We start from the raw sequence: 20,673 nt of genomic DNA on the forward strand, positions 1-20,673 counted from the left end.
ATCATATAGAGGGAAATTTTGAGCATATTATAGTGACATTTGTATGCCCATAGTTCAGTATTACTTAAGATAAAAGAGGATCTTATTTTTTTCTGATTTACCTGTCTACTTCTCCAGCCTAGAATTATAAAGAAGGTTTTAAATTTTCTAATTTAGTCCAATTCCTTTCATCTTATTCTTTGTCTATAGTTTTTTTGTGTAGAAGTTTTAGTCTTCTTGTAGGTAGATATTGGTGGATAAAACATAAGAAAGGATTCTATGGCCAGTAATTTTAGTAAATGTCGTGTGGTTATTTTGTCTCTTGAAGGATTTCAAATGCATACTGGAGCTATGAGAAATACTACTGTTTAGAAAAATGATTAATTTTCCTTATTCATCCTTTTTCTTAACTTAGTTTATCCAAGAGCACTTTTTTCAGGACACATATTTTATTGTAGCATAGAGTACCATATGAAGCAGCTTTGGAAATGGTGTTCTAGAGGCCGTGGATTACTTGCAGCAGGATCACCTGGGGTAATTGTTAAAATGTGGATTTTGGATCCATCGTAGAGCTAATGAATTAGAATTAGGGGGTTGGGCTAAGCAGACTTCTTAGGTTTTATTGTTACGCAGACTAAAGGTTGAAAATAACTATCTAGATAACATTTATGATTATTATTCTTTTCCTTCCTTCTTCCCTCCCTTCCATCAATCCATACAGCAACTCAGAAAACCTTTAATGAGCATGTTCAGTTGGCAGGTACCTGATCAAGGGATGTAAGAATGAGAGATGCAGAAGAGAGTGATCCATCATTTTGATCTTGATCCTACCATTTAGGCTGAGTTCCTATTGTTACCTTAATTTTATGTCTGTCATTTTTGTTTCAGAGTTTTATTAACATTTAAAATTATTAGATGGAATGGCTAAAAGTGAGGCACTCTCGTTTCTTAACATTCTGGTAATTGTGGGAATTGAGGTGTATGACTGCCTGCTAGTTTGTTCAAGTACCTTTCATAATAAATCATTGCTTTATCTCCTCCTTTTAAAAATTTTTAAACTGTTGTTCCTAATATCTTTTTAGTATTATGCTTTTTATTCTAGTATATATATTACTTTTTGGGATATTGCATCCTTAAATTCCTTATAATTGTATTTTTGCTTTTGTTAGTTTTATTTTTCCTGCCATTATTGATTAAAGTGTAATTCATTTCACGTCATATTATTCTATCAAAATTTTGAATAAAATTTTACCTTCATGACATAGAGGATTCATGGCATACCCTAAGTTTTAATTTCTCAATGCAAAATAATATATCACTCAGTAAAACTGTTAAATAATCATTTGTTCTATAACTTTCTATTTCTGTTAAATTTGTTATGTTCCCTTGGGTTACAGTGATAACAATTTTTAGAAAAATAGTTTTGGTTATTTCATGCTACTAAGAGTGATTTTTCTCTTGTTTCATGTAATCCATTTTGTAGGGTATGTGAATTGGTATTCTGTTAGAAAAAATTTATTTTTAAAAATTCTGACTTTACACTAAAGTGTAAATAGCACTTTAGTCTCTTTTTTGAAGGGTTGTCTCTTTGGAGTTGTTCAAGAACCATCAAAAATATGAAATAATCAGGGCTGGTTTAGGTGAATTCCCATTTTTATTGAATAGTTTTTTTCACCCCCTGTTTTTACATTCTTTTTATACTTTATATCTTTATTTTTAAAAATAGTATCATGGTATGGTAGTAAAGGAGTGACAGGGAGAAGGAAGGGATTCACGTGTTGGAATATTTGAGTAAATCCTGGTATATTGCTACTATTAATTTAACTTCTGTTTATCCATCTTGCTAATAAATCCAACCATTTTATTATTTCATATTTCTTTCTACTACTTGACCATTGATATTTTACTTGATTACACTTTTCAAAGGTAGGTAAGTCAAAAGAGGATGTAGGGGGTTAGTTTACTTTTAAACAATATGGTTTAATAATAATACCTAACATTTGTTGAGGACTCATCATATGCCAGACACTGTACTAATCTTCCATCCTACTCCCCATTTTAAAAAATGTTAGTGTTTGTTATAACTCCTGTTTTAGTGAAAATGAAACTGAGGCACAGAAAGCTTGCGTAAGTTAACTGTGATCTCACAGATAGTAAGCAGAATAGGACTTGGACCCAGATAACTTAAAATTGGAACTCATGTCTTCTCTGAAGTCTGTAGAAGAACATTTAATTGATGCACAAATGGAGCTGTTGTAAAACACATGGTTGTTAGGTAGCATAGTTGAGGATGTGGTGCTCTGATTTGATAGCACAATGTTCATGTGTCTTTCTGCAACATGGTGATATCTATGGGAAGCCAGGCACATATCCCCTTACTAACTTTCATAACTGAGTTCATTCACATTCAGTATTAGATGTGACATACTTTTCTTTGTACTTTCAATTGAGTGTGAACAGTTTTCCTTTTCAAGCTTGTGCAAGAGCATTGCATCACTCCTATCAATCACAGTATAATAAGTGTAGAAGTTAATAAAATGTTTGAAGGTTATTCTACCTTGAGGAAATTGATATTTAAAAAATCAAGCAAAAAGAAAAGAAAAGGGCTGGCCCCGTGGCCAAGTGATTAAGTTTGCATGCTCCGCTTCGGCAGCCCAGGGTTTTGCCGGTTTGGATCCTTGGCGTGGACGTAGCACCACTCATCAGGTCATGTTGAAGTGGCACGCCATGTAGCACAATCAGAGCCACTCACAACTAGAATATACAATTATGTTGTACTAGAGGGCTTTGGGGAGAAGAGGAAGAAAAAAAGATTGGCAACAGATGTTAGCGCAGGTGCCAATCTTAAAAAAAAGGAGAAAATTAGAAGCAGCAAATCAATAAGTACACTGACAGCATGTGTATATATGAACTACTAGTATATGTTTATTTTGCTGTTCTTCTATGTTGGTTTGCTTTTTTCCCTCCAAATTTTGGATACTATAACACCTGCTGTGGGAAGAAAGAGTGTGTGCTTTTGTATTGAGAGTGAAGATGGAGAAGTACATAGTGGTTTTCTTTCCTATTTTTTTTCTTTCCTAACTAGTCACTCCAAATCTATGCTAAAGCATTTGGCTTATTGCATCTCAGCTTTTTTGATTAAGCAATGAATACCTTTTTGCTTTGTTCACTTGGTTTGATCAGTGTTAAGAGAGATGGGCCCATAGGCTCCATCTTTGTGCTCCGCTGCCTGCTTTGTGCCAAACAAGGCTGCTGTTAGAAGAATGGGAGCCACTTTTCCCTGCTGACAGGCACTTTCCATTTGTCATTGCCAGAGAGTGCAACGGCGGATAGAACACTTCGGCAAGCCTTACTATATTTTTATTATTTGGATACTGAAGAAAGTCATTTTTCATTTCATTCCACTCTGGTTTCCTTAATAAGGATTTATAGAAATCTGAACGAATACAGCATATTTGAGACAGTAGATTCAATAAGATATAGATGCTTTTCAAAGTGAGTAGTCCCAGTACTACTTTTTTCTCCTAGATTTTTTTCTACCCAAAGGTGATAAAAAGATTGAGAAAAGTTACTTGAAAAAAATTATGGCACTAAAGATTTAGTGTTTAAAAAATGGGTTAAAAGAGCTATTTCTAAGTGTACGAATGAAAATACTATGCTTTCAGAAAGTGCTCTTCCTGTGTAAACATGCTCATATTTTAATGTTATCTCATATTTAATTGTTAGGTTACCATCAACTTCTTTTTGAAATTTATTATTCTGAATGTTAGAATTATTTTTAAATTAAATTTTAACTATGAAAGTAACTTGTGAATACTTTTTTGTTGTAAGAAATTCAAAAATGTAATTAAAGTCTCCCTTGACTTTCCTCCCAACATTATCCTTCCCCAACCCAATTCACATGCCTTAAATCTACCTTTCTTACAGGGGTACGTATTTTGAACTTTAATTGTCTGGCATTTCTTTGATTTATTTGTCAAAAAAATAAGAAAAAAAACATCAGTGAACCATATGGAAAAGTAGTAGGGGGATTGTTCAAGAGACATAGAAATGTCAAGTATTAATAAGTAAAAGAGGAATGATCTAGTTTTAGACAATTCTTCTCATATTGTTTGCTGCTCCAGAGAGATGACTTTGTAACATCTTCTTAAATTGGCTCACAAATAGACTATCTCCAGTATTTCAGCGTCTCAGTAAGCAATATTCTCGTTTTATAACTGGGTACAAATAAAAGGACTAAGTCTAAAGGAGAAAAAGGATCAAATAGCATACTTTTATTTAACTTTTATCTGTTATTTACTGTGTATTTTATATTAATTGAATTGTCATAACTACCCTATGAAGTAGTTATTAATATCATCACCGTTTTACAAATGAGAAACTGAGGCAAAGAGTTTAAGTAACTTTCCTAAGGACATACAGCTTCTAAGTGGTAGAGCCCGGAATCAAACTTAACTAGCTCCTGAGCTCATACTTTTAACCACTTTATTATGCTGCCTTCCTAGACAAGATTACTAGTACTTGTTCCTGGCAGGTCTCTTTGGGCCAAAATCACAGGCTCCTCATGCTTCCGGCAGCTTAGTGACTAGGGGTTTGGTGAGGAAAATGGAAGTCATTTTGTGGAGAATTATGGGCTTATACCACTGTTGGCATAGCTGGGGGTGTGGGTGTCAAGAAAGCTGTGACCATAGGTTGGAGGAGCTCTGCTGAACATCAGGGAAATTTATTGTCAATGAAATATCTGCCCTGAAGCACCAAGCAGGTGGTGGGAGCTGACATTAGGTCAGCAAACTTGATGGTGGAGATCTCAGCCTGAAGGGCACTGTTGAGTGGATGGAAAAATGAGAGTATGTGGGGAAGTCTCCGTAGCCTGCCAGGACTGTGAAGAGGGAGCCAGCGGAAAGGTCTGCAAGGCTGCAACATCTGAAATAGCTAAGCATCTGACTCCCATGACCTCCTGAGAAAAATGGCTTTCACTTTACTTATCTGTTTCAAGTCCGAGGTTACTAACATGGAACCATACAGGGGAGGGGACTGTGGGAAATGTGGTCTCTAGTTTTAGACAGAGTACGGAAGGTGGTGGTGGTGGTGGTGATGGTGGAGGTGTCTGCCAGATTGAGCACAGATAATCTAGCATAATAACCAACTGCACTTTAAAAAAATGTCTAATATAGTCCTTACTCGGCCCAAGGTAGGTACCCTAAAAAGTAACATTTCCAGATTCCTCTTCCCCTGACCCATTCTCTTTCCTCTTTGAGGACTGTGATATTGTCTTTTTCATCCATATTCTCCCAGTTCTGAGCGTTGTGCAAGGCATGCAGTAAGTTCTTGATAAGATGGTTAAAGGAATCACTGACAGCAAAAGTACACACGGTGACTTGAGTTGTAAAAGACCAAGAGGATAACCTCAGTGTAGGGCAAAGAAGGCCAACCTGAGCTTTTTAAGGGCTCAGCAGTATTTAAAGAGGGAAAGCAGGGATCTGATTCTCCCCTTAGCACCTCCAGAAAGGAATGCAGCCCTGTCAACACCTTGATTTTAGCCCAGTAACACCCATGTCAGAATTTTGACCTACAGAACTGTAACGTAAATTTGTTTTGTTTTAAGCCACTAAATTTGTGATAATTTGTTATGGCAGTGATAGAAACGAATATAGAGAGTGACTTCTATGTTTCTTTTCACATTTAAAACTGAATGGGAAAATGATTTATAACACTATATAGTTTTTACTTGACACCGTCAATGTTGGAAATGATGACACATTCATTCATACTTTGGAAAGTTCCATTAGTGCATACTCACTTGAATGCTTTATATCATTAAATGATATAGAGTCAATAGGTGGATTTTGCAATGTTTAGTTTTTTCATCATTGACGAAAATTGAAATAATTTTGTAAGTGGCATTTTAGCTTTATTTAGATATAATCTACACAAAAAATTTGGTCGTTTAAGCAGTAATAGAAAATTGGTTTATTATTTTTTGAAGTTTGCTACAATTAAAATTAACTCTTAATCCAGTTATGGCTCATATTTTTTTATAATAGCTTTGTTGAAATATAGTTCACATAGCATACAATTCATCCATTTAAAGTTGTACAATTCAGTGATTTTTAGTCTATTTATAGAATTCTGCAGCCATTATCACAGTCAGTTTTAGACCATGTTCATCACTCCCCCCGTAAAAAAAATTCTGTACCCATTAGCAGTGCCTCCATGCCTCACTCTCCCAACTCCAAGCCCTAGGAACTATTAGTCTACTTTCTGTCACTCTGGATTTGCCTATTCTGGACATTCCATATAAATGGAGTAATGCAGTATGTGGTCTTTTATGACTGGACTTTTTTCACTTAGCATTATATTTTCAAGATTTATTCTTGTTATAGCATGTATCAGTACTTCATTTCTTTTTATTTTTGTATAATACTTCATTGTATGAATATACCAGATTTTATTTGTCCATTTGTCCATCACTTGATGGACGTTTATGGGATTTTTCTCCTCCATTTTTTGGTTGTTATAAATCACAATGCTATGATATTCATGAATTTTCACTGATCTTGGCTATATACCTAGGAGTAGAATTGCTGGGTCATATGAGAACTCTAATTTTTTTTTTTTTTTTAAAGATTTTATTTTTTTCCTTTTTCTCCCCAAAGCCCCCTGGTACATAGTTGTATATTCTTCGTTGTGGGTCCTTCTAGTTGTGGCATGTGGGGACGCTGCCTCAGCGTGGTTTGATGAGCAGTGCCATGTCCGCACCCAGGATTCGAACCAACGAAACACTGGGCCGCCTGCAGCGGAGCGGGCGAACTTAACCACTCGGCCATGGGGCCAGCCCCATGAGAACTCTAATTTTAATGTTTGAGGAACTTCTAGACTTTTCCAGAGTGGCTGTACTATTTCCAATTCTCAACTGCAGTGTATGAGGGCTCTAATTTTTCCACATCCTTACCAACGCTTATTATTGTCTGTCCTTTTGATTATAGCCATACTAGTCGGGGTGAAGTGGTAGCTCATTGTGGTTATGATTTGCACTTCTTGTTGGCTAGTGACACTGATGATCTTTGAAAAGAAAAAATGATGCAGCTCCCTTTCCCGCTCTGTTACCTGTGCTATGTAACAGTTCTAAAATGATGTTTCTAGTTGGACTCTTAAACAAATGAAAAATGACTGAGATTATACATGAGTTGTAAGGCATTAATTAATTCTCAATTATTATTGCCATAATCCCCCAGTTGTAGCTCATATGAGCTAAGAAAGCAAAACCTAATGTGATATTATGATGAAGTTCTAGAAGGATACTCTGAGGAATAATAGAAGGATTATTCCCATGGCACTTTTTCTTTTGCTGCCCTTATCACAATTGTAATTAAGTTTTTTGTATGTTTATTAGTTTAATTAATGAAAGAACAGAGACTTTTTACATAATATAGATCTAAGGATTTATCTTTAAATATTTAAACTTCTATTACATGAATGCTAGGATAAGTTCAGGCAGTAAAACTGGGACCAACAATTAGAACTGTCTTACATTGGAGCATGCTGCCTTGTTCTTTGGACTAGTTGAGGCTACATGACTATCAGGGATATTTTTTGAAGGGTTTTCTGCATTGGGTAGAGAGAGGATTATATGAAATAATATTTGATTTTAAGATATGCATGAAATAACCATGATTAAATCCAGATTCCTTTGACCTCTTTATATTGTGAGTCCTTCTTTACGTTTGTAGTCCAGTAGCCGTCTTTATTCTCACAGTTACCCAGCAGCCTAGTTACCCAGCTACCTCTTGCCTTCACTTACAATTCCAGTATCTTATCTGAATCCTCTGTTTAGTCATTTTAGTAACGCTTTTGCTACCACCTTGATTCTTTTATCCTCTTGCTAATCTGAACTCTCTTTTTCCATTCCTGCCTGAGGATTGCAAGCATCACAATTTTTTTTAGTTTGTTAGGTATTTTCTCTATTTCCATCTTTAAGATAAATGTAGAGTTTTATATCATTATATTAAGGGTATTAAATATATGACTCACTCTTAAATTTAAGAACAATTTTGATTGTAGTTGAGATTTTGAGAGATCTGAGCAGTATATGGTTTTATTTTTATACTTCACCTTAGTTGCACTATGTTTATAAATAATTATTCATGTAATTATTTCTTTGGTATCCATGACTCCTGGACCTGAACTCCACGTGGACAGGAGCTGTCCTGTTCACCACTGTATGTCCACTACTACAGGGTTTGGTTCACAGTAGGTACTTAGTCACTATATCACAAATGAGTTCTTTCCACCTTCCCTGTGGCTGTGCGTCTGAAGCCAGTGTACTTTGGAAGAGTCTTTCTTCTAGCCTTTTATTGTTAGGAAGGGAATTGCTACCTTTCTCCTTGTATATTAATCATATTTCATTGGTGAAACTATAGAATTACCATAAAGGCAGCCTGGGATACCTCTGTTTAAGTACCTTGTTATTTAGACATTTTCTCTGCATTATTTTTTATGTGAAAACTTTTCACTTGCTTTTAGGCAAAGAAATTACTTTTGAAGAAAATATAAATTAGCTTACCCATGTCTCTTTTGAAGTTACTTTAAAATTGATGTTTGTACTTTTTGGCATATTTTCTAATAGCTTTAATGTGACTTGAAAGCTTTCATATTTTCTTTACATTCTGTGTCATCTAGCAACTTTTCATCTTTTATACAAGTGCCAAAGGACTTGTTGGGACCTCTCTTTCCAGTAGTCTTTTACACACATGCATCATCTTCTCTCTTTGAAGTTGTCAGATCTTTCTTCCTTTCTCATACATTTTTATTTTGTTTTATATATCTACTCTTTTGGAAAATAAATGCAATAAAAAATCAAAGTACTTTTTAGCAGCTTTGACTAAAACCATATTGTTTTTCAGGATGTACCATTTTTTATAGATCATTATTTTGGAAGTAGACTTAAACACATTGTTAATCTGTTTTTCATCTTACTTAACACTGTAAATCAATAGCCTGTTCCAAGTGGCGGTCTTCATTTGAGAGATAATCAAATATCCTAGAGTCTGTGTTCATTTTGTTTGTTTTTAAACTACTTTTATGCGGATGCAAAGTAGTATCCTTTTTAGCAGAGTTACAGCTTAAGTCCTGACAATTTGAAAATCTGGAATATGTTTTATATGTATATAATTTTTTGATGCTAGTTTAATGGTAATGTAGAAACATTTTGATTCTGCCTTATTGAAATGACTAAAGGTTTCTATGCATTGTTTCTATGTCTTATTTTGTTATCTTTGTACCGTTTTAATTAAATCTGGGAAGAAAGAGTTATGTTTGGCGGCTTTAGATATCAGAGTTATTATTGAGTCTATTGTCAGACTCAAGGTGACCTCTGAAGTACTAAACAGAATATATAACCTCTATGTGTCATATATCCTGAGAAGAAACCTTGGCAAACATTTTTCTGGTGAACTGGACCGTAATTAACTCAGCTTGGCTCTCATGGAAGAGATCCTCTGTGGGTGTCCTTAGCTGAAGGAATCCTATTCAGAACCCAGAGGTGCCTGCTGTGCTTTTGGCCTCTTGAAAATCTATCATTTTTATTTATTTCCAGGAGTATGAAATAAAGAGAATTAGGAATAGGCAGAGCTTCAGAATTTTACGTATTTTGAATATACCATTATCTATGAGAAGAGTTTTATAGGAACACATTTATTATGTGAAAGGTATGTTTTTTATATTTTTAGGTTTGTGGTTATTTCAATTTATAGTATTAGCCAAATGGGTCATGATTTTCTTTTTATTCTTCCGCGTATTTTCCTATCCCTCTTAATATAAATTAAATTAGATAAAAATACACCCTATAGCCAGTTGACAAGAAGGGAAAACACTCACTTTTGGTGATCACCATTCCATCTGTTGTATGCTGATAACTAGCAGAAACAGATGACAGACACTTTGTTCATACCTTGTTTCTATATATAACATTTTTCTTTTGAATATTTTATGAGCTTTAATATATAATTATTTTAAATATATTGTTTTATAATTGGAAAACAAATACTTAGTTTTTTAGGGGAAATATGTATATATATAAACTTTACATTGAGGCATTTTGAACACCTGTCAGACAGCTGCTGACATTTATTCCTCAGCATCGATCTGAGGATATTTAGCTTGGCAGAGGTTTTCAAGGTTTGACTTAATTGTCATAATTAATATTAAGTTTGAAATTTTGCTCATGAATAAACATTTTCTCTTTTTATATATAAATTACATAGGGAGGCTTTCCTTAGATTTCCACTAATCACATGTGGCTTATTTATTAATTGTCATTTGTATAAATGTTGATTTGTCATCAAAAAGATAATGGTTAAATTTAGAGAAAATAGTGTACAAATGAATATGTGAAATGCATCTTCATGATATCAAAGATGTTGAGGCACTGTCTTTTAGTTTTATATTTAGTTCGTTTGTAAAATGAATCATTCTAACCTTGGAAAAATCCTTATGCATCTGACTTAATTGTAAATTAAAATAACCCCAGCTCTAAAGAATTAATTAAAACTTGTTACGTTTTCTAGTTCAAATGAGTGAAGTTATTGAAACATCTAATTATTTGTTTCAGATGAATAAGCTATTAAGATGATGCTTCGTAGCTAAAAATATTTTTTCTTTTCTAATTTAGATACTTTGTCTCTACTACCATGCCACTCTCTTTGTGATGCTTTTATCACCTCCTGTTTCAAGTAGACAGATAAAGAGCCAGGTGATCTAAACAGCTTGGATTGTCATTGTTCCTTAGGCAAATAAAGTGCTTAAAAAATGATAAAACAGGGCTGGCCCGGTGGTGCAGCGGTTAAGTGTGCACGTTCTGCTTCAGTGGCCTGAGGTTCTCTGGTTCAGATCCCGGGTGCGGACATGGCACTGCTTGGCAAGCCATGCTGTGGCAGGTGTCCCACATATAAAGAAGTAGAGGAAGATGGGCATGGATGTTAGCTCAGGGCCAGTCTTTCTCAGCAAAAAAGAGGAAGATTGGCAGATGTTAGCTCAGGGCTCATCTTCCTCAAAAAAAAAAAATGATGAAACAGAAAAAAATAAGAATGTGTGAAGATTTGGAGCAAGTTTCAAACTTTCATTTACTTTTAGTAGCTTAATAATTGCAAAAGGAAGCACAATGTGGAATTGAACCCTCAACTGATCATTTGAACTTTAAGGTAATTTATCTGTCTTAAGATCTAAAGCACATACTTGTTAAATAAATTATCCCTTCTTCCACATGCTGTTTTCACCCTGCTGCCTTATTTATTTTGTTTCTAAAATAGTGTCAGCCTCTGTGTATATCATGAAGTGACCACTTGGTTATGAATACTTCTATCCATCTAAATTAGGGCAAGTTCTTTGAAAACTGAAATTTATTGAATCATTTCTCCCTCTTTTTAGCTCCCCTTACGTTTTCTGATTCATTCAGGGATACCATGTTTAAGAGATCTTGTTTGTTGTAATCATAGGCAGTTATGTTGTCATGTTTTCAGTTGCTGCTGCTTCATTCAAACTAGAAAAAAACCCAGAGCTCTTAACATTTTCTTAGTTGAAGGACTTGGTATTGTCAAGAGTTGTGTTTGGATTAAATCTTATGTTTTTTCCGTTGGAAATGTTAGTGATGTGATAAATACTAAAGAAGCTTGCTGTTGTTTACTTTGGTAATGGATGATGCTAGTCATTGTATTGTAAGGGTACCAAAACGGGTAGAATATAGTGTCAACTTGAGATATTGAAGTTTCCTTTCTGTTGGGTATAATTCTCTGGTTTACTTTACTTGTTTTGAAATATAAGAATTTTTCGTTTAGGCATCACAGTGTTACAGTTATTTAAGTATTCAAGTGAGAGTGAGAGATTTGCTTTCTCGTGATAATTTTGCTCATCTCTATTTGGGATTAAATTATTAATTTTGGATTTGGCATGCAAGAAAAATCACCAAAATGAGAGTTGAGATACCTGGATTTGACTTTTATTTCTGTCAGTTACCTGCTGTGTGATCATCAAGTCACCTCCTGGGGCTGCTTTTTCAGAGCTTTAAGATGCTATTATTTCATGTTGAGTTGTTACCTTTCTTTTTCTGGCTGGAAATGGTTTATGTTGCTTATGTTTAGTTATTTAAAATTACTGCAGGAATACATCAACAATTACCATTTAGTAATAAATGCACTTAATTTAAAATGCTTGTTTTAGGTAATTGTAAATATACTCATTCATTTTAAAAATAGCACTTCAATAAAAAATATACGTAGTTGTATAAGAAGGAATTTATAAATATAGAGAAATGTAACCATGCCATTGTGTGATAGGATCACTAATTGACATTATGCTTTATGATGCTAATTATAGTATGGATATGAAAAACTTCCAATTGATGGAATCATACCAGATGTTTGAAGATTTAAATTATTAATCAGAAATGGTGAATAACTGTATAGAGTCAAAAGAATTGAAAACAAAATCTTGGAGCATTCATATATATACTTCAAAAATTAATTCAATGATTAGATGATTCAAAAACTAGATGATTCATTTGCTACTTTATTACCTAAAAGATGGGTTGAATGAAAAGAAATATGGAAATGTGTGAAGGCCTTTTCAGCATTCTTAGGTGTTTATAGAACTAAAATGAGTAATTTGAATATTTTCCTGTTAATAAAGGTCATTATTTCTGATCACCTTATTGAAATATCCTATATACATAAATTATGCAAATTGAAAAATAGAATTATTAGAGAAGGGAAGAATAACTTACTCTTTGTCAGTTTTATTATTTGTATTATCTAGTGTAATCATTTATGAGTTTCAGTCTAACGACTTATTATTTATTTCATTAAACAAATTTATTGAGCCTTTATGTAATACATATTGTATTAATTTATTTGGGTCTAGAAAGGGGAATATGACCAGTTTTGGGATGAATTATGTTGGGGGACAGAAATTGAAGCATAAAGGACAAGAATGTCACAGAAGGGAAAGATGAGTATATAAAGAGCTTAGAACTTGGATAAATGTTGTCAGTATTAAGGACTCTTCTGCACTGATGTTCTCATACTTTAATGTGTGTGTGACTTGGGCATCTTGTTAAAAGGCAGATTCTAATTCAGTATATTGTGGTGAGCATGAGATTCTACATTTCTACCCAACTCCTAGGGGATGCCAGTGCTTATGAGCCGTGGTGGATATTTTAAGGAGCAAGGCTCAGTACTGTTCTTGGGAAGTAAGAATAGATGTAGGGCTTGCATTTAAAGCCTTTTCCTGGATACGGTCTTCTTCTTCCTAATTCCTTCCATAATGTAATTAAAACATACTGATTGGCAGTACAAATATAAATGAATACATAGTGTATAAACTTACTCTTTTTGAATGACTAGTTTAGTCAACTCCTGGTTATGCAGATGAAGATTAAACTGTGCAGTTAGCCATGTTGTTAAATGACAAGGGACTCCATATATCATGAAGAAGTGAAATGACAGTAATTTGGGAAAACATCAGTGTATTTATATAGGACAGCAATTCTGTTTAGAATGATTTAATACCTACTCTAACTTGGGAATGTTCTTTGCCATCACCAGTCAGACAAAGTAATTTGTGGAAGTGCTGCCTCCTTTCTCTTCCGGTCTCTAAAGGGCAGTGGTACGCACATGGGGATATCAAGTCTACAGAGGCTGTGCTACCAGGGTGAAGACTTTTCACATGTTGGCTGCAAATACTGTTGTACTTATATTAATTTTAAACATTTGGATGTCGTCTTTCAAATGGTAAACGTGTTCTGAAATATAGGTTGTAAATCTTAAGTTTAAAATAAGTCATTTATATCGTATTTAGTTAGTTTTATTTCAACTAGGATTTGGGGACCATCTGAGATTGTTTCTTCCCAATTTTTTTTATGGCTGTTAAAAATTGTTTGTTTATGTTACTCAAACGTGTATGCACATATGCATACAAGGGCATGCAATAGATGTAGTATGAGTATAGGTTTAGCATTTCAGCTGTGGAAGTCATATATGATAAGTTATGAAAATTTAAATGCTCTGCCTAAGTCATAATTGTGTGACATACATGAAGTGTTGAAAAAATCCTTCAAACAAATTTTGGAGAACTTATTTTTCCTATCAGATACTTGTGTTATTTGAAAGTAAAGCACTGTAACAAGTATTTAATTTGTCATGTTTTTATTTTCTGGGACATAAATTGTAACAAAGTGCAATAGAGCAATACAGCATTAATTAGAAATACTAATTTTCCAAGTGCTTAACTTAAAGCAGTAACATTTAACAGAGAAAATTTATTTTTATTATTAATTAAACATTAGATATTTTTGTGGATTTTTTTTTTTTTTTTAGAGAACCCGAGGACGAAAACGAAGCTTCATTCCTGAGGAAGAAAAACATGAGGTTGGAATAAGTTAAGCATTTTTACACAGTCTAAAATTTGAGAAACTTTCTTGCTTAAAATTATTTCTGTTTTCCTCATATCTCGATTTTGTTTTCCCTTGTGTGGCAGGAAAGAGTTCCCAGAGAGAGAAGACAAAGGCAGTCTGTGTTACAAAAGAAGCCCAAGGCTGAAGACTTACGAACGGAATGTGCAACTTGCAAGGGAACTGGAGACAACGAAAATCTTGTCAGGTAAGTTGGATCCTGAGACCTTGTCTTCAGGGGATTAAAATTCCATCTTCATCATTTTCTCATCACAGATATAATGGGGAAAAAATCACAGTGTAGGACCTTTCTTAAAATCTTGGTTAGTGGAAGCGGTACTTCAGAAACCGATTTCATCCACTTATTCACCTGCCGCACATGGTTATTCTCTGGATTTGGATGTAATTAAGAGTGGTAATCTAGATTTTGAACACAAGAGATTTCATTTTCCCTTGGCAAGAGAAGTTGACGATGCTCTGTATATAGAGGCCACCAAAATAATTTGATCCAAACACTTTGTACTAAGATTATCATGTTTTATGTCATAAAACAATAAAATTACTAAGCTCTGCTGGCATATTATAAAAGTTGAAGTTTATTAGCAGTAATAAGACAGATACTTTTTATGGACGAGAGCTTCATTAGCACTTCCTTACCATTTATCAAAACAAATGTGTTAAATGCTTCTCTCTTATGAAATAAAGAAAGGTGAAAAGATGGCCTAGATAGATTATTTTGGTTTGTTTTTTGTTTGTTTTCTTCTTTGTTTCTTTGTTTTGTTTTGGTACTTTTTTTGTTTTATCAGACATAATGCTAACCAGGAATCTCAGCTGATGCTGTACAGTGGCTATTCCTGAGGGTCCAGACACTACTCATTTTAGCCATTTTCCTCTTTGCTGAGATGAAGAAATTGCTCAAAACGCTGGGTGAGATGGAGGAGTGGGTGGGTGAACAAAAGGAGACCTCGTCTAAAAGAGGGATCACTCTCTCAAAGGACAGTGACACAAGGAACATTTCAGTATGTTAAGGGAACCCTTTCTGATTTCTTTCAAAAATTGTCTTATGATAAAGTCCTATTAAATTAACTGAGAGCACAGAAATTAAATGTTTCAAAAAGAATAAGTTGATAAAATATTGTTATGTAATTTTAAACATTTACTTCCAAAATGATGTCATCTATTTGTCATTAAAAATATAATTTCTATTTGTTTTAATTGCTCAAATAAAGGCATATAGTTTTAAATTTGTGAGTTTTTTTTACACAGTCATTGAAGAATATAAGGAGAAAATAAAAATTCCAGTGAAGAAATACAGAGTGCTTCAACAAAGTTAAGAAAGTTTGTATATTTGGCCAGTGTTTTTTGAAGTAGTTTGTGTAGAAAATCGTGAGCACTCTCCTGAAGGTTAAACTCATTTAAATTTAGGATAAAATAGGTCCCGTATCAGAAGATAGACATGAATAATTTCTGACCACAATAAAATTTTCTGAGTTATGTAAAAAAACAAATCCCAAGCATAAAAATAACATAATGGAGTGCTTAATGCAATAAAAATAAACAAACAAAAAGAAAAAAAGCATAAGAGCAATCTTACATAATGAACAAAAGTTCAATATATAAGAAATTCTCTTGGACTTGAGGGTGGCATTGTGGGGCATGATCAATTTGAAACAGTAATTAAAAACTTAGAGAGCTGGTTAACCTCTTTTTAATTATATGAACCTATATAAATATCCACCCTCATTTCTTTTCTCTAAGATAGTGGCTTGATTCAGGCTTTTTTGCTATAGCAACTATACGTTTTTACTAAGTTTTTATTTACTTATTTTGTTTATTTAGTCATGTATTTGAATGAAAGGACTTAGGAAATAACAATTTTTATCTTAAAACACACTTTATAACAAGAGCATCTCCAACACATCATATTTTAGTTGTCTTTAAAAAAAATAGGTGCCATCTTTCTTCAATTCTTGATAAGATTTTTGAATATTAGCCTTCTCATTTATTTAATTAGTTTCTGTTATAAAACTTTCATTCCTAATTGCATTATTATAACATACCAATGTGTGGGATTTTGTGAAAGTCTTCTGGAAGGTAAAGATATTTTTGTTACTCTAGAAATGATGGATATACAAAGTCTTCTTCCTTGGTTTTGCCTTTTTAAGAAGAAAACATCACAGATTTTCTGCAAAGGTTTTAAAGAGGTAATGAAGAGGGAGTTTAAATGTTTTATAAATATTATATATTAATGTTTTTGAGGACAAAATAAACTGACTATAAAGCAATGCCATAAAGTGTTTTATGGTTATGTGTGAATGTTCTATAAAAAATATATATACACATTCAATTTAAGCACTGTTGCACTTGGATTAAAGAATTTATTTTACATAGAATTTCATATGTTTAAAAAGGTGATCTTAAAAGCTAATATCTGCCATTTCCCCTAACATCTCTTTTATTTTGTAATTGACACCATTATTCTTTGCAGATCCCCCCAAAAAGTCCACACTTTTATGATTAAGTTGCATCTTAGATATTATGTACACATGCTGTTTTTTTTAACTTTAATTTTAAGACATTTTAAATTGGACTTCATTTTCCCTAAAGATATATTTCAGTGCTTGGTCAGAGACACATTATACCTATTATGTATGTCTATTGGGTTCTCTTATAAAATTAGACTTCCTGGGTCATAATTTAATTGATCATCTTCTACTGAATGTATTGCCTTTATTTTCTCAAGTTCCTTTGCACCGATGCGCTTGACTCACTAGAACCTGCTGTTTAGCAGCCTTGACTTTGAAACCACACTTCCCTATGTAATTCAGGCTGTGTGAATTCTTTCTTAATTATTTTCCTTTATTTATATATGTGTATATGTGAACTTACATGTATAATTTTTTAATGTCATTGGGAAATTGCGTTCAGTTTATCAGTTAACTGTAATAGTAGGTTCCAGCTGTTGTTTTCTGTTTTGCCTCTAAGTTTTTCTCAGGTCTGTGCCGAGTAATTCAGCACTTCTGTCTCAGTTGTTCCTTGTATTATTCATGATCAAAATCATACTGTGCTCCCTTAGGGACTTTGTGAATAATTGCTGAATGATAGTAAATTCTTTTCTGTGTAAAATAGTAGAGTAGTGGTATTATTTATTAATACAAAGGATATATATATGTGGGCTCTGAAATACGGGTTCCAATTGGTCAGTATGTTCCAGTAATAATAAATGCTTATTTTTTACCTTTCAGAGAATGTGCATGTACTGTTTTCGTGTATATTGCTTCTAGAATATGGAGGACAAAAATTTGAGTTTCTTGAAACACGTTCTCTAAAATGATTAGGGTGAACTATTTCTCCTAGACATGGGAAATACGAAAATTATTAAGGTCTTAAAGAGAAAGATGGTTTACAGTATGTTATGGATTTTTTTTTAAAGATTTCGTTTTTTTCCTTTTTCTCCCCAAAGCACCCCCTGTACATAGTTGTATATTCTTCGTTGTGGGTCCTTCTAGTTGTGGCGTGTGGGACGCTGCCTCAGCGTGGTTTAATGAGCAGTGCCATGTCTGCGCCCAGGATTTGAACCAACGAAATACTGGGCCGCCTGCAGTGGAGTGCGCAAACTTAACCACTCGGCCACGGGGCCAGCCCCTTCTTATGGGTTTTTTAAAAAATAGTGCTTTCTTTTTTGCCATCTACTTTTTAAATTTAATTAAAAATTACCTTGGAAGTTTCCAGTTAAAAATATATTCCTTTATGTTATTTAGTACAGTTAAATGCTAAGCCAAAGTGAAACTGTCTTGGAATTGTGAGGTTTTTTTTTTTTTTTTTAGGTATTTATCTCTTTGTGATGAATGTTTTTTGTTGGAAGTAATTATGGCCGCACTTAGTGATATCTTATTTGTTTTTGTTTACACCATTCCTGGCACATTTAATACTCAATAAATGCTTTATAAATGAATGACTACATAAGTAATGACTGATTATTCTTCTCTGAATTAATAGTAACTTTCGCTATTATCATTTATTCCTAAAACAAATTGGTTACGAAATATAAGTATTTGACGAAGATGTTTAAAAAGCTTAACAAAGGAGGATTGCTTTTATGTCCCTAAAGAATAGTGGATGAATTTTTTCTGTGTAGTAGGTAAGGAAATAGGAACCATAGATTTGAGATTAGTTAGTTGACGCATCTGTGTAAAAGTAGGAATGAAATGATTCCTCTCCTTGAACATATTTGATTTTCAAAAGATAGATTTTAGAGGTAGGTGGACCTTTCTTCTCTGTAAGTCTTTATCAAGCTATCAAATTAGGAATAATACCAAACTTTTAGACCTCAGATTTTTTCTTAATTGTGTAAACTCAGTGTTGTGGCCATTGCTCAGAAACATTGAGGGGAGGAAATGATCTATGAAGCTAGTTTATTTTTATAGCTAAGTCTACACTGTTAAGTGCTTGCTATATTCTCCTCCTCATTTGAGTACATGACGAATTACATAGGTATTGAACCATTTTGGTTACAAAATGAGGATGTCTATTTGGTCTCTTAACAATGGTGTTAGTACTTTTATTTATTTCACATTTTAAATATCTGGCTTCCGATTGCTTCCCCCAACACTAAATTTGCTTGAATCACAAGTTATTAGGTGTACCAGGAAGAATTCATATTTATAAGATTTTTATTTCAAATATTAGTCTCCTTGATCATTCAGATTTTTAATTTTTAATTATCTTTTCTGTTCTAACTAGTATGGAGGCTGTATTCTACTGTATTCTAAAGGATTGTTTCCAAAGCTCGAATTTCTAGTGTTTCTTTCAGTTATGTATGGTAAAATGTGTCCTCTTAGGTCACCCTGACAGGCTGTGTAATATAACTCTTTCTTCAAGGGTGGCTGCTCTTATCTCTGGTATATGTTTTACTTGGCTTTTCTCCCTTGAAAGTATAACCATCTTGAAGGCAAGGTCTGTTGTACTTCTTGTATAGTTCTGTGTTCTTGCTCCAAGTGACTGAACTAAGAGCTCCCCCGTGGTGGTTAATGGCTTACACACTTCATAGGATGTTGCCTTAAGGAATCATTCGTAAGTTATTAAAGCTTTCTAATTTTTATGTTAAATGTAATATAAAAGGCAAAGATAAAGTAGCATATCAAGATGGCTTAGAAGACATATGGACTTTCTGTAACTCGTAGCCTGAAGAAATCTGCCTGTCTTAACAGGGTTGCTTCCCTTAACACATCAAAAGGGAAGAAAAGTCTGGCATTCTAAATCCACATCGAGGAAGCATTAGGAATTATTTGAAAATTTAAACAAAGAATATAATTATGACCTCTCTGAAACTTTGTTTTCTTAGTTTTTAACTGTTCCTTTTCTTTTTTACATATACTTTATTTTTTTATAACTGTTGTAGAAACAGCTACTTTTCAAGGAAATTCTGATATGATTACCAAACAATAACATCATCTAATTCTTAAGTAAAATTAAAATTCAATAAAATTGTGAATACCTGTTTCTGCCACATTCTGGGGTGTTTAACATATTTATGTCCCTATTTTGAGAAAATATTTATAAATTTCCATTTTGTTTAGTACACAGTTGATGTTTGAGGTTTTTGATACCTTTAAAAAAGAAAACACCTTAAGGTCTCCTTTAGTTTTGAAAGTTTAATTTACTGTTTTTGCAAACCTGTTGTTTAATTGCATTAACTTTAAAAGAGCCACTTAATTGAATCAGCTTAGTACCAGAGGTAAACCTATGAGAATGCCAGTATTTAATTTATGAATCACGTTAGAATTTATAAAGAAGTCAGCCTGAGCATTGATTAACAAAGATATTTTTCTATCCTTTTCATCAAAGATAAGTAGGAAAAAAAGAGCAAATATTACAAGCATTTAAAGTTTTATAATATATCATCCTTGATGATATGTTTTTTAAAATAGATATTTTGAGGGGCTGGCCCCGTGGCCGAGTGGTTAAGTTCGCACTCTCTGCTGCAGGCAGCCCAGTGTTTCATTGGTTCGAATCCTGGGCGCGGACATGGCACTGCTCATCAGACCACGCTGAGGCAGCGTCCCACATGCCACAACTAGAAGAACCCACAACGAAGAATACACAACTATGTACCGGGGGGCTTTGGGGAGAAAAAGGAAAAAATAAAATCTTAAAAAAAAAAAATAGATATTTTGAGGAAATACAATGTTAATAATTTGGATGTAGACAACAAAAAATTAAAAGTCAAGTGAGAAAATGGCTGTCCCTAAATA

General features: G+C 33.5%; 1 protein-coding gene across 6 annotated transcripts in view; it reads left to right on the forward strand.

Annotated features, from left to right (window-relative positions):
- PHF14 (PHD finger protein 14) overlaps positions 1 to 20,673 on the forward strand; it is a 200,801-nt gene that overhangs the window by 77,165 nt on the left and 102,963 nt on the right. For 5 of the 6 annotated variants that reach the window (XR_011503237.1, XR_011503236.1, XM_070509165.1 and 2 more), the window contains exons 15-16: positions 14,346 to 14,396; positions 14,506 to 14,627. Coding sequence is in view for 4 of the 6 variants with exons in the window: in XM_070509165.1 (XP_070365266.1) it covers positions 14,346 to 14,396; positions 14,506 to 14,627 (173 nt within the window). In the remaining 2 variants the exon portion in view is untranslated. Of the gene's footprint in view, positions 1 to 14,345; positions 14,397 to 14,505; positions 14,628 to 15,225; positions 15,966 to 20,673 lie in introns of those variants that run through there. The other variant, XM_070509187.1, reaches the window with a different exon arrangement.

Source organism: Equus asinus, chromosome 1 (assembly GCF_041296235.1).
Source record: "Equus asinus isolate D_3611 breed Donkey chromosome 1, EquAss-T2T_v2, whole genome shotgun sequence".
Taxonomy (NCBI): Eukaryota; Metazoa; Chordata; class Mammalia; order Perissodactyla; family Equidae; genus Equus; species Equus asinus.